Below are 12,707 nucleotides of genomic sequence, written 5' to 3' on the forward strand. Positions count from 1 at the left end.
CTCTACCCCATTGGTTATAGATATGATCCAAGTAAGCTGTTTAAGATTGAAAGAACCATGCCTGTAGCAGGAGCATGCTTTAAAATACTATATAGAGCTGCTCAGATAGTCAAAAGTCGTATGTCACTTTTAAACTGAAAGGTGATTTTGCATCACTTGTGAAAACTTCAGTATTTTGTGTCTTGCATTATACCATGAAGAATAGCCATTCTGTTAAATGTCTAGTTTTTAATCTAAATTCCATGCTGTCATTTTGAATGACAAGAGGAAGGTATACATAAGTTACACGTTGGTAATATTAACAGTTGCTATAAGAATGTGTCAGTTAATATTATAAAGTCAGTAATCTGCATTTTTGGGACACACCACTACACTGTATACTCAGTACTTGTACTTCTTAAAAATTAGCAGTGGTAAACTTATTGTTCAGTTAATAAGATCAGCTTGATTGACCTTTTTTAAGAGTACTGCTCCATTTTGGACAGTGGAAGCTTGAAGTTTGCTATGGAAGGTATTATGCAGAATAACATTCTTCAGGAAAAACACTGCCATCTGTTTTGTTGCTCTTTCAACTCTAAGAAAAATGCTATCCCATAAGAAAGTAGATAAAGATTGATTTTTAAAAGTAAAATATTTCTTTAAATTCAAACTTCTATTTTTAAATGTAAATAACTTGTTCAAATTTTGTGTGTGTGTGTATACCTTATAGTCAGTCTCTAAACTGATTTAATGTCCTCTACCAGATACATTAGGGATGTGAGTGGCGCTGTGGGTTAAACCACAGAGCCTAGGACTTGCCGATCAGAAGGTCGGCGGTTCGAATCCCTGCAATGGGGTGAGCTCCCATTGCTCGGTCCCTGCTCCTGCTAACCTAGCAGTTCAAAAGCACGTCAAAGTGCAAGTAGATAAATGGGTACTGCTCCGGCAGGAAGGTAAACGGCGTTTCCGTGTGCTGCTCTGGTTCGCCAGAAGCGGCTTAGTCCTGCTGGCCCCATGACCCAGAAGCTGTACGCCGGCTCCCTCGGCCAATAAAGCGAGATGAGCGCCGCAACCCCAGAGTTGACAAATGGTCAGGGGCCCCTTTACCTTTACCTTTTACCAGATACATTGGCTTAAAGGAGGTTTTTCTTATTGAAGAGCCAATTTGATAAATTCTCAAATATGAAAATGGTTTTGTAGCCTAATTTTCTGCTTATCTTTTATACACATCACCTGTCTCCACATACATATCATTTATACATATCATTCGCCTCTACATGACCAGGCAGGCACAAAAGTTTTTGAACTTGTTCAGTTATGAAACTGTTTGTTTGGGTACTATCCCCATTGTTGCAAGAAAAAAATGGAATACATCAACTAGAGGCTTGAAATTAGGTGTATGTCTTTCATTTTCTCTTTCAAATGTTGAGATCCTGAAACAAACAATTCCCTGGTTATCAGCTGAGAGAGGGATAAAAAGTAAACAAACCAACAAACCTTGAGATTTCATAAATTATTTGTTTTGATTTGCAGGAAGAAGCTGAAATACAAGCAGAACTTGAACGTCTGGAAAGAGTTAGAAATCTTCACATACGAGAGCTCAAAAGAATAAACAATGAAGATAATTCTCAGTAAGGCACTAGATTTTAATCTTGCATACTTACTCTTCTCCACTTCACTCTGGAATAAATGACACACAGATATCCGTGCCTCAACTCTGCAAAACCTGTTTTTGTTTTTATACAAGCAGTACACTTACAACAACAACAACAACGAATGTATTTTAAGTTGAATCAGATGATCCAGAACTATAAGAATGAAACACTGCACTTCAGTTTTTTGTTTTTTTTTGTATACACAAAAATAATTAGTATTAAAATTAAGTACTTGCCTTTCTCATTGACCAATGTTCTTCCTTCTTTTTTTTAATAATAAGGTTCAAGGATCATCCTACGTTAAACGAGCGATATTTGTTACTTCATTTACTTGGTCGAGGTGGATTTAGTGAAGTATATAAGGTAATGTCCTCTTCTTTGCTGGTAATATTTATTTATTTTTTAAACGTATGCCTACTGACATAGGTGACCCTCTCTAGAACCAATTCACTGAAAAACATTTTAAACAACAAAACTATATCAACTTAAAAGTATAAAAATAACCTCTCCAGGTTTTCCTGAACAACTAAAACTGGTAGCAGGATAGAAAAATATAAAAGTCAATCTGTGTCCAGAGAATACCCAAACCTTTCAGCTCAAGCTTTGGTTGCAAAGAGCTGTACAGTGGTACCTCGGGTTACATACACTTCGGGTTACAGACTCCGCTAAACCAGAAATAGTACCTCAGGTTAAGAACTTTGCTTCAGTATGAGAACAGAAATCGTGCTCCGGCGGTGCGGCGGCAGCAGGAGGCCCCATTAGCTAAAGTGGTGCTTCAGGTTAAGAACAGTTTCAGGTTAAGAACGGACCTCCGGAACAAATTAAGTACTTAACCTGAGGTACCACTGTATTGGAATAAGCATAGAGAAGGCAGAATGCCTTTTCTAAGCTGGTACCTGCTTTTTTAAAAGTGATCTGTACATACATTTGAAAACTCTGTGTAATTTTTCTTCAGAAATATGGGCCTCGTTTGAACGGTTTAGAGTTCCCATGGTTTAGTGTTACAAGGGAGGCTAGTTTCAACGAAACATAGTTAAGATTAACCACAGTTTAGAGTTTTAGGGAGAAGGTCAAAAATGTTTTAACTTTTTAGGGGATCCAAAGTTCTCCAGCTTCTTTGGGGGGTGGGGAGCCAGTGATCTACCACAAACGTCCAGTGATCTACCGGTAAATCATGATCTACCTGTTGGACGTGCCTGCTTTAAGTGATCTGTACATACATTTGAAAACTGTGTGTAATTTTTCTTCAGAAATATGGGCCTCGTTTGAACGGCTTAGATTTCCCATGGTTTAGTGTTACGAGGGAGGTTAGTTTCAACGAAACGTAGTTAAGATTAACCACAGTTTAGAGTTTGAGCGACATGCTAAACTGCAGGTTATTTGAAACTGAAGCTTGGTGACCCCTTACAGTTGTGCTGAGATGGTTGTGAAGGAGCGCTCAGCTTGCTGAAACATGTTCCCATAATGCTAAGAACACGTGTGAAGGCAGCTGGTGCCCTTGGTCTGCACATTGCAGTAAACCAGATCTTGTCTATAGCTTGCCGTTGGCGAGGAGAGAGCTTAACCAGTTTGGATGACGCACTAAGCCAAACCTTGGCTTGGCTTACCACAGTGCAGGAGGAAGAGCAAAAAGACTGTGAGGGCCTCTCCAGGAACCCGCAATCCTGGTAAACTATAGTTTGGTTTACCTACCCTATCACATGAACCAGGCTACAGTGGTACCTCGGGTTACATACGCTTCAGGTTACATACACTTTGGGTTACAGACTCCACTAACCCAGAAATATTACCTCAGGTTAAGAACTTTGCTTCAGGATGAGAACAGAAATTGTGCAGCAGCAGCAGCAGCAGCACGAAGCTCCATTAGCTAAAGTGGTTCTTCAGGTTAAGAACAGTTTCAGGTTAAGAATGGACCTCCGGAACAAATTAAGTACTTAACCCGAGGTACCACTGTATTATAGTGTGTGTTCCTCTGCAGTCTGAATCAGTCAGAAAAGGGGTGACCAAAATGGTCAGGACACTGGGGCAACTCTCCTGTGAGGAATGGTTACAATGGTTGGGGCTTTGAAAAGGTTGTGTCAGGAAAATATTTGAGGTCTTTAGGATTTTATGCATGCTCTTTCATAAAGATAGAGGAGGACCAAGCATTATCCAGTGAAGCTGAATAACGGGAGGCACCGAACAGACAAAAGGAAATACTACGTCATGGTGGATACTTAAACTATGCAATCTGCCAAGACAAGATGTGGTGACTAAAAGGGGATTAGACAAATTCAAGGAGAATAAAGCTATCCCATCAGGATAGTTGTACACTCATTCCAGGCTGCCTGTGAATACCAGTTGCTTTAGAGCAAAAGCAGAAGAGGACTGTTGCATTCATGTTCTGCCTTTGTTGCCTTCTCATAGACTGTGGGAGGTTACAAATCTGTAAATTTTAAATAATGTTTACCTGATTTGAGTATTTGATCTGGGAACGATCAAGGAAAAGCTTGTGGGCCAATTAATAATAAGCAGTATTTATTCATTATGACAACTGCTTTTTAGTATTTTGAATTAGTAAATGCACGAGTACTGATCACTCTATTTGAAGTGAATGTTCAGACTAGGAGATAGTTTAAGAGCAAGTAACCAGGCCATCTCTCAATGTGTAGGAGTGATAGGGAGGGCAGTTTATTTGGCCCCAAAGGCAGATTATGTACAGTGTCCTGGTTGTTGAAATAAGCAAAAATTAGAAAGGTGCCAGACAAATTATCTGACTCTTCTGAGACCATTAACAATAGCATGTTGGCTTCTGAAAAGCTTATGAGAAAACAGTCAATTAAAAATTCAAGGTTTTTTTCCAGTATTGGGCCAGATATGATGTATTGCACTCTCAAGCTATATTGAAATGTTAATAAATACAGTTCTCTGTGACTCGTATTTTACAAAATCTCTTTCTACTACTCCCCCCCCCCCAACCTTCCTTGCAGGCTTTTGATCTCTATGAGCAAAGATACGCTGCTGTGAAGATACACCAGCTTAACAAAAGCTGGAGAGATGAGAAAAAGGAAAACTACCATAAGTAAGCGTTTCAAGAAAACACTTTTTTTTGGTCTTTGTAACAAATTAAAGCTGTTCTGGTGGTCGTGATTATTTTACCTATGTCTTCCAGGCACGCCTGCAGAGAGTATAGAATACACAAAGAACTTGATCATCCAAGGATAGTAAAACTCTATGACTACTTTTCCCTGGATACAGATACGTAAGTCTCTCTCTCTCTCTCTCTCTCTCTCTCTCTCTCTCTCTCTCTCACACACACACACACACACACACACACACACACCAGTTAGAAATTAAGACCACCCTTCAGGAACATTTTTGATTTTTGGTTGGACATAAGTAAGGTTTAAATTTCATGGTGTTTGGCCTCAGTGGCTCAATATTTTCTCTAGTATGATGTTCTGAATGCTGTGGCATTGATTATTGTTCAAGTACAGTGGTACCTTGGTTGTCGAACGGCTTGACTCCCGAACAATTTGGCTCCCAAACGCCGCAGTTTGTGAACGTTTTTCAGAAACCGAATGTCCAACTCTGCTTCCGATTGAGTGCAGGAAGCGCCTTGGTATTCGAAGAAATGATTAAGTTCGACAACCAAGGTACCATTGTAGATGGTTCCAGTTTCTTTTGTAAAGTGAAAATGTGATTTCTCCATTTGTGCATACAGTGGTACCTCGGGTTACATACGCTTCAGGTTACAGACTCCGCTAACCTAAAAATAGTGCTTCAGTTTAAGAACTTTGCTTCAGGATGAGAACAGAAATTGTGCTCTGGTGGCGCAGTGGCAGCAGGAGGCCCCATTAGCTAAAGTGGTGCTTCAGGTTAAGAACAGTTTCAGGTTAAGAACGGACCTCTGGAACGAATTAAGTACTTAACCCGAGGTACCACTGTATTCCAAAAAGTTTTCGTATCAATTCTTCTCTCATTGGGACCTTTTTTCAATTTCTAGGCAAGTAACATTCTTGCAGCTGTTGTTGCATACGTAAATATGTTTCTGTACTGTTTAGGTAGTTCTACCCCTGCAATTCCCAAGAGGAAAGCAAAACCTCCTGGAAGAATTAAGACATCAAGATAACAAACTTTTTTATAAAAGAATGGACATGGTTTATTGAACATTTACAAACAATTGGAAACAGATAAAGACATTGGCAGGGATTGTTGTAATAACCTGCTGTTTTAAAAAGAATATAGAATTAAAAGAAATAAATAGAAGGATAAGTTAATTTAGGATATGCAGGAAATGATAAAAGAAATTGAAGGAACTGCAGAAAGAGGAGGAAGGAAGTCGATTGTTTGAAATGTTACAATTTTTTTAAAAACTATTGAAATGTATACAATTGCAAACCATAAATAAAAGTTAAGTGAAAATGTGCAATTAATGCAAAGAAATGATGTTCCTATTTCCATTGTATGCTTGAATAATTAAATAGCCTTTGTTTCCTTATCTAACTTTTATTTTTTCCCTTTCTAGGTTTTGTACAGTATTAGAATATTGTGAAGGCAACGATTTAGATTTCTATCTCAAGCAACATAAACTAATGACAGAAAAAGAAGCTAGGTCCATTGTAATGCAAATAGTAAATGCACTGCGATATCTCAATGAGATTAAGCCACCTATAATACACTATGATCTTAAACCAGGTAAATAAGAATTGGGGGGGGGGGGGATCAAACATCATACATTGTATATTATATCTCTAAAACACATTCTTCTCTTAATTCTTAACTAGTGTAGCGCCTGCCTCTGTCTTTCTTTATTAAACCCATCTGAGTTCACATTGGCCTTGATTTTCTTTTATGGTATGTGAAGGGAAACTTTGCTCCTGCGCATGACTGTGGCATGATGGGAAGTTTTGCTTCTAAGCTTTTCTTCTGCACATGCTGCACAAACCGTTCTAATACTGAGACATTCCCTCATCACCCTAGAATGTTCAGTTCATATTGAGTTCATGATAACATTATACTCTGACCTGTTCTTACTGCATAGTTGACCACATCTACAGAACGCGATTGTTATGTTCTTTCATGTCATGCAAAATCAATCATTAGTAATAGTTTAAGTCTTGATACTCAATCACTAGTTAATAGTTTAATAAGGAGGTTTCACGCCTGTCCAATTCTATGTTCCCTTTCCCAACCTTTAATCTATCGATGATTAATACCTATATTCAACCTTTGCATTGTATTCATGTTAACCAATCAGCAACAAGCACATATGTGGTAATGCTGTAATATTCAATAAAAGGGACTCTCCGAGACTTGCTCGAGAGATGCCTCCCGTATGACACCTTGCCATTCGTCTGTCGCTTATTTCAACCCAACAGGTATGAGTGCTTGGAATAGAGGAGAGGTGTCTCTTTTAATCTCTGTTGTCTTTAATCCTTAACAAAAATGTGAATTTAATAGTTTTATCACACTGCTTCATTTAATCACACTCTTCTTTTTTCTAGCCTCACAAACCTATTCTCTCTTTTCTGCTCTTTGCTTTGAAGGCAAATTTGCGCACTCTGCCCCCTCACCCCGCTACTTAATGTTTTGGCTTCTACACTGAGCTATTTCGATGGATGTCTTCCATATTCTGTATGAATTTGGCTTCAATAGGATTTTCTTGAATCTTAAGCCACTGTGTGTGCTTAATTATAATTAGAAATGGATTGAAGTAGCAATAAAACATCATCTTTGAATGTGGCTTGAAGTATATATTTGATATGTGTACAATTTTATATCTGCAGCGTTTCGCTCCTTGTGCCATGCGCTTGACCTCACAGACTTTATAATGAGGTGCAAAACCTCACATGCAATCACATGCATGATTTGCCTTCAGTAAACCAGAAGTATAGTTAATTAGGTATTTTTCATTTGAATATGCAGGTAAATAATACTGCACACATGCGTCTTTCACCCAGTTTTTGAGTCTTATTCTTGTGTAGATCACTACCTAATACATTTTTTTATTCGGTAAATGAAAAAGCGTTCAGGCAGCTTTAGAAGTCCAAGCTCAGCTAAGGCAAATGGGATAGTACTGGGAAAATACTGAAAGAGCCAGCATTGCAGAAAACACACAAAGATCTGACGCATCTACACGGTGCAGAGTTAGCACAGTACAGTCATACCTTGGATCCAGAATGCCTTGGTACTCAGACGTTTTGGCTGCCCAACGCCACAAACCTGGAAGTGAGTGTTCCGGTTTGTGAATGTTCTTTGGAACCCGAACGTCCAACGGGGCTTCCGCGGCTTCTGATTGGCTGCAGGAGCTTCCTGCAGCCAATCAGAAGCCGCGTTTTGGTTTCCGAATGTTTTGGAAGTCAAATGGACTTCTGGAACGGATTCCTTTCAACTTCCAAGGTACGACTGTATTATGAAAACTTGGGAAGAATTAACTTTAACCAAACTGTAGCTGTCCTTTGAAAATCCATGGCTCAAATTCTCCAAGAGATTGTTGAGACACAACTGCCTCTGCTCACAGGATGGGGCAGTTCTGTGAATATATGAGGAAGACGGAACCATATGCGGCACCTTGAGCCCCATGGAGGAAATATATAATAATAATATAATAAATATAATAATAAATGAATGAACCATAGATGTGCCTATAACTAGGGTGTTTCTGTTCTATAATGTCTTCATTTAAACACAATGGAAAAATTGTGAACCACTGCTGGGGGTAGACTTGGTTATTTTAACAAACTCTCTCCCTCTTGATAGGAAACATCCTTTTGGTAGATGGAACAGCATGTGGAGAAATAAAAATTACGGACTTTGGGCTGTCTAAAATAATGGATGACGATAGCTATGGTGTGGATGGAATGGACTTAACTTCACAAGGGGCTGGGACTTACTGGTAATATTATTATTTCCCATTTGGCAAATGTATTTCTTACTTGTGTGAGAACTGTTTGTAAACCTCCGCCGGCGGATGTAGTTGATGGAAAGAATGTGCTGTCGTTGGTTATTTGAGCTTATAACCTGACGGTAGAAGTCTGGATTCAACCCTCGAGTCCCACTAGTGAAAAAGCCCGCACAATGGCTTCTGCTAGTGCAATGGGACTTTCCACCCAGGTCCCAACAAATTGCATTTGTGGGGTCAGGAGAATCCTAAGGGGAGCAGGGGGGGTAGTTCTGCCTGGCGAGCTGAAATGTTTGTACTGCTGGAACAATTGCTGTAGCACTGTGTTGAATTCCTTCTACAGAATTAATCTTCTCTAATGCATGGAGATTAGTAGTTATTTAATCTTCAATTCTTTTATTAATTATTATCATCAAGGTTTTATTGTCTGGTTTCTAGCTGAGGAATGATCACCTTCATTTAGTGCAAACTTGGTGTAGTTTAACATACAGTATTGGTCACTGATGGAAGAAGGGGATAGTGGCAGAAATGTAGGGTTTTAAAAAAAATATCTGGTACAGTAGTTAAGGTTTCTACTGGAAATATGGGAATTGTTATGTACTTTATTATTATCAGAAACAGCATCTCTCCAATGTAGATTATAGTGAATGAATTATTTCTGTTTATTGAGTAGTATATATTTGCTTATATGTGTTTAGGAATTTCTAACCTAACGTGTCTGCTTTCAAGGCAGCTTAAACCACACTACAATCATCTGGTCCGAAATTCAGGCTCCTCACTTTTTTTTATTCTGTTCCATAACTTCCTGGTTTGGCATACCATAATCTGTTTCACCTAAAGTGGCTAACTGTGATTTGTGCTTGCTATCCAAACCAGATGTGGGTGGCGCTGTGGGTTAAACCACTGAGCCTAGGACTTGCCGATCAGAAGGTCGGTGGTTCGAATCCCCGCGACGGGGTGAGCTCCCGTTGCTCGGTCCCAGCTCCTGCCAACCTACCAGTTCAAAAGCACGTCAAAGTGCAAGTAGGTAAATAGGTACCGCTCCGGCGGGAAGGTAAACGGCATTTCCGTGCGCTGCTCTGGTTCACCAGAAGCGGCTTAGTCATGCTGGCCACATGATCCGGAAGCTGTACGCCAGCTCCCTTGGCCAATAAAGCGAGATGAGCGCTGCAACCCCAGAGTCCTCCGTGACTGGACCTAATGGTCAGGGCTCCCTTTACCTTATCCAAACCAGAATTGGAAGCCATTTTTTGAAGTGGGGTTCCAATCCTGGTTTGTAGAGCAGACACAAATCACAGCTTGTCAGTTGAGATGTAACGACAAACAGTGTTTTGCCCAAATTGGGAAGTGTTTGAAAATCAGAGTGCATAAGTGAAGGGAGTCCATGAACTTAACAAACAGGTTATCATGTGAATTGACCAATACCACGTAAATCTATAAAAAAATAATAATCCTGGAACAAATAGAAGAATGTGAGAAAGCCATTAGATTCTTGGCAATCTGTATCTCTCATAAATAATTCCAAAAATCAGCCTGCTTCTGGAGGGGGAATGTTCTTAATGTGTCTGTTTTCAGTGACTGAGTTTCTATTTTTTCTATCAGGTATTTGCCTCCAGAGTGCTTTGTTGTGGGCAAAGAGCCACCCAAAATTTCTAACAAAGTGGATGTGTGGTCAGTTGGAGTAATCTTTTTCCAGTGTCTATATGGTCGAAAGGTAAAAACAAACCCTTAAACGTAAAGTTTTCTAGTGCATTTCAGTACATCTTCAACGTGGTCTTTTTGAAGGGGGGAAAAACCATTTATGGAAGTAGGTATGGTTCTTCAGCCTCCACCATTTGCGTTTTCCCAACAAGGAGAACTTCTTTTTAAGTGGAATAATTTTAGAATAAAAAAGGTGATGTTGCTGATTTCTTTTACTGATATTTGGACATTTAGCAATCACTGTCTGAACTTTTCCCTTTCTCCAGCCATTTGGTCATAACCAGTCCCAACAAGATATACTTCAAGAAAATACAATATTAAAAGCCACTGAAGTACAGTTCCCAGTGAAGCCTGTTGTGAGCAATGAAGCCAAGGTAATATTCATGGACTCAAGGTATACATTCTGCTAGAATATGATGTAATCAACCTCGAGATGGATTTTGCTTCAGGGTTAAGGTCAAGAGATAACGTTGAGGCAAATTGTAACAAAATTTGTGTTAAGGTGTTTTTTTTAAAATAGCACACGATATTTCAATTCATGTATGTCAATAAATAAATTTGAAAGTAAATGCAAAGTATCATTTGCATTGCGTATATATTAAATTGGTCATACTATAAAATGTAAGATACTAAAAGTAATAATTTCCTGAAAATCTTGCTTTCAGACTCTCATACATATTCTTGAATTTTTTTTTGGAGTACTCCTAACTAAATTTACTAATTACCCATGAAAACAGACAAATTCCAGATTGTAGTTGTAAATATTTAAAGTTTCTTGACTATTTCTGAAATCAATTTTGATATTCCAGCAGGACTAAGCGGATGAAACAATTAATTTCATCCTTTAGCATTTGTTAGTGCTTCTCCTTCTAGAGAGGCCAAAAGTGCTTTGAATCAGTTTCCCATACGCTGTTGTCATTAATGCCATCTAATTTTAGTGTGTATTTGTCATTGTGAACTAGCAAAACCGCAATGACCACCTTAGAACCATCGTTTAAGTTCCCGTGATAGATTCTGAATGCAAAATTTGAGATTTCATTAGCACAAAACGTGATGTGAATGCAGAGGATATCAGTAAATGAACATTCTGCACCAGAAACTCTCTCAACAAGCCCCATGCTCCAATTTATGCACACGAGTACTTAATTATGGGAGTGATTCTCTCCCCTCCCCAGTTACTGGTTTACTTAAATAATGCCAATATAAATCTTGCATTTTTCTGTTGATTCCAAAAAAGAAAAAAGGTCAACCATTGAATGTAGATTATAATTGTGTGTCAAAAATTACCTTGCTGAATGGGGGATCCAGTGACATCTGATCCAGCCCTCCAGCTGGGATCTAGAGAGCCCCATCTGTGCACAGGAACATTCTGGTTTTCAATTCTGGTCTTGGCCCTCTTTTGCTGGATCGGACGCCATTCCACTGGGTTCTCGGACCTTCAGTAGCAATTTGTGGCAAGGAGAGGCAGCTGTAGAAAAGAGAGTGTCAACCAGATTCCCTAAAGAAACTCGAAAATAAGACAGAAAGAGACCACCGCCACCTGCAGTTTGGCTGGCATTTGGTAAATTGGAGAACTACCTCCTCAACATGGAGATTCTGTTCTTTACTGCTAAGGCTACTAACCATTCATAGAGCCTGTCCTTTGAATTAATCTTGTATGCTTTTAATCTGATGGTTAGCACAGCCACCTGTCAAGAAGCTGGAACTCTTTGTGCTTGGCACCCTCCCACAAGATCCTCTGCTTAGGAGACAGATAGACATGCGTGTGATAAATGGATAATGCCAGTTTACTCATTTGGACTTACCTCTGACTCCTGCTGTCATGCCTTTCGGGGTTTTTATTTTTAGCGTCTGAAAATTATATCCCATGCATTTCACAAGGGAAATCGTAATTGCTAATCTTTTGCCCATATGTGTTAGCGAAGGATGCTACCGATGTATGATTCGGAGCAGACATTGAAATATATGGAGGAGCAACTTGCAAGGCATGAGCTCTCGACCCCTTAGAAGGTGGGGCCTTTTGTGTAGAACGCCTGCATATTAACACACCTGCCATCATGAGATCAGAAACTTGCTTTTAAAAAAATCTGTGATTCTGTACCAGCTTTCAGATTCTCCCAAATTCCAGGCATGATAAACCACCAGTCCCATTTCTAAAGGTTTACTTTTGTGTAACATTAAAAAACTCCTATTTTTATTGATGTTTTCATGAAACTTTATTTCTGCTTAGTTTGGCAAGTAATCTGCAGCCCCTCCCCCCAAATTTTACGCGTTAAAGATGTAGAACAGACAAGCAGGGAGGGGCTGGCAGAAAGGTGAACACAACATTAATTATTAAATTTGCAAATATAATATAAGTAAGGTTCAGCAACAGAATTTTTATCTCCCTTTTCAAAGCTGGACGCTTAGTGAACAAAGCAAGAATTCTGTTGGAAGCTGGAACAGTAGCACTTTCAGTTTAGTGCTAACTTTACTGTTTTAATTTGACT

General features: G+C 39.2%; 1 protein-coding gene across 2 annotated transcripts in view; it reads left to right on the forward strand.

Moving 5' to 3' along the window:
- TLK1 (tousled like kinase 1) overlaps positions 1-12,707 on the forward strand; it is a 69,632-nt gene that overhangs the window by 54,647 nt on the left and 2,278 nt on the right. For both annotated transcript variants that reach the window (XM_081023908.1, XM_081023909.1), the window contains exons 13-20: positions 1,513-1,610; positions 1,916-1,997; positions 4,604-4,695; positions 4,786-4,875; positions 6,142-6,311; positions 8,376-8,511; positions 10,120-10,231; positions 10,485-10,592. In XM_081023908.1, coding sequence (XP_080880034.1) covers positions 1,513-1,610; positions 1,916-1,997; positions 4,604-4,695; positions 4,786-4,875; positions 6,142-6,311; positions 8,376-8,511; positions 10,120-10,231; positions 10,485-10,592 — 888 coding nt within the window. The remainder of the gene's footprint in view (positions 1-1,512; positions 1,611-1,915; positions 1,998-4,603; positions 4,696-4,785; positions 4,876-6,141; positions 6,312-8,375; positions 8,512-10,119; positions 10,232-10,484; positions 10,593-12,707) is intronic.

The sequence above is a fragment of the Podarcis pityusensis genome, assembly GCF_964106645.2.
Source record: "Podarcis pityusensis genome assembly, chromosome: 1".
NCBI lineage: Eukaryota > Metazoa > Chordata > Lepidosauria > Squamata > Lacertidae > Podarcis > Podarcis pityusensis.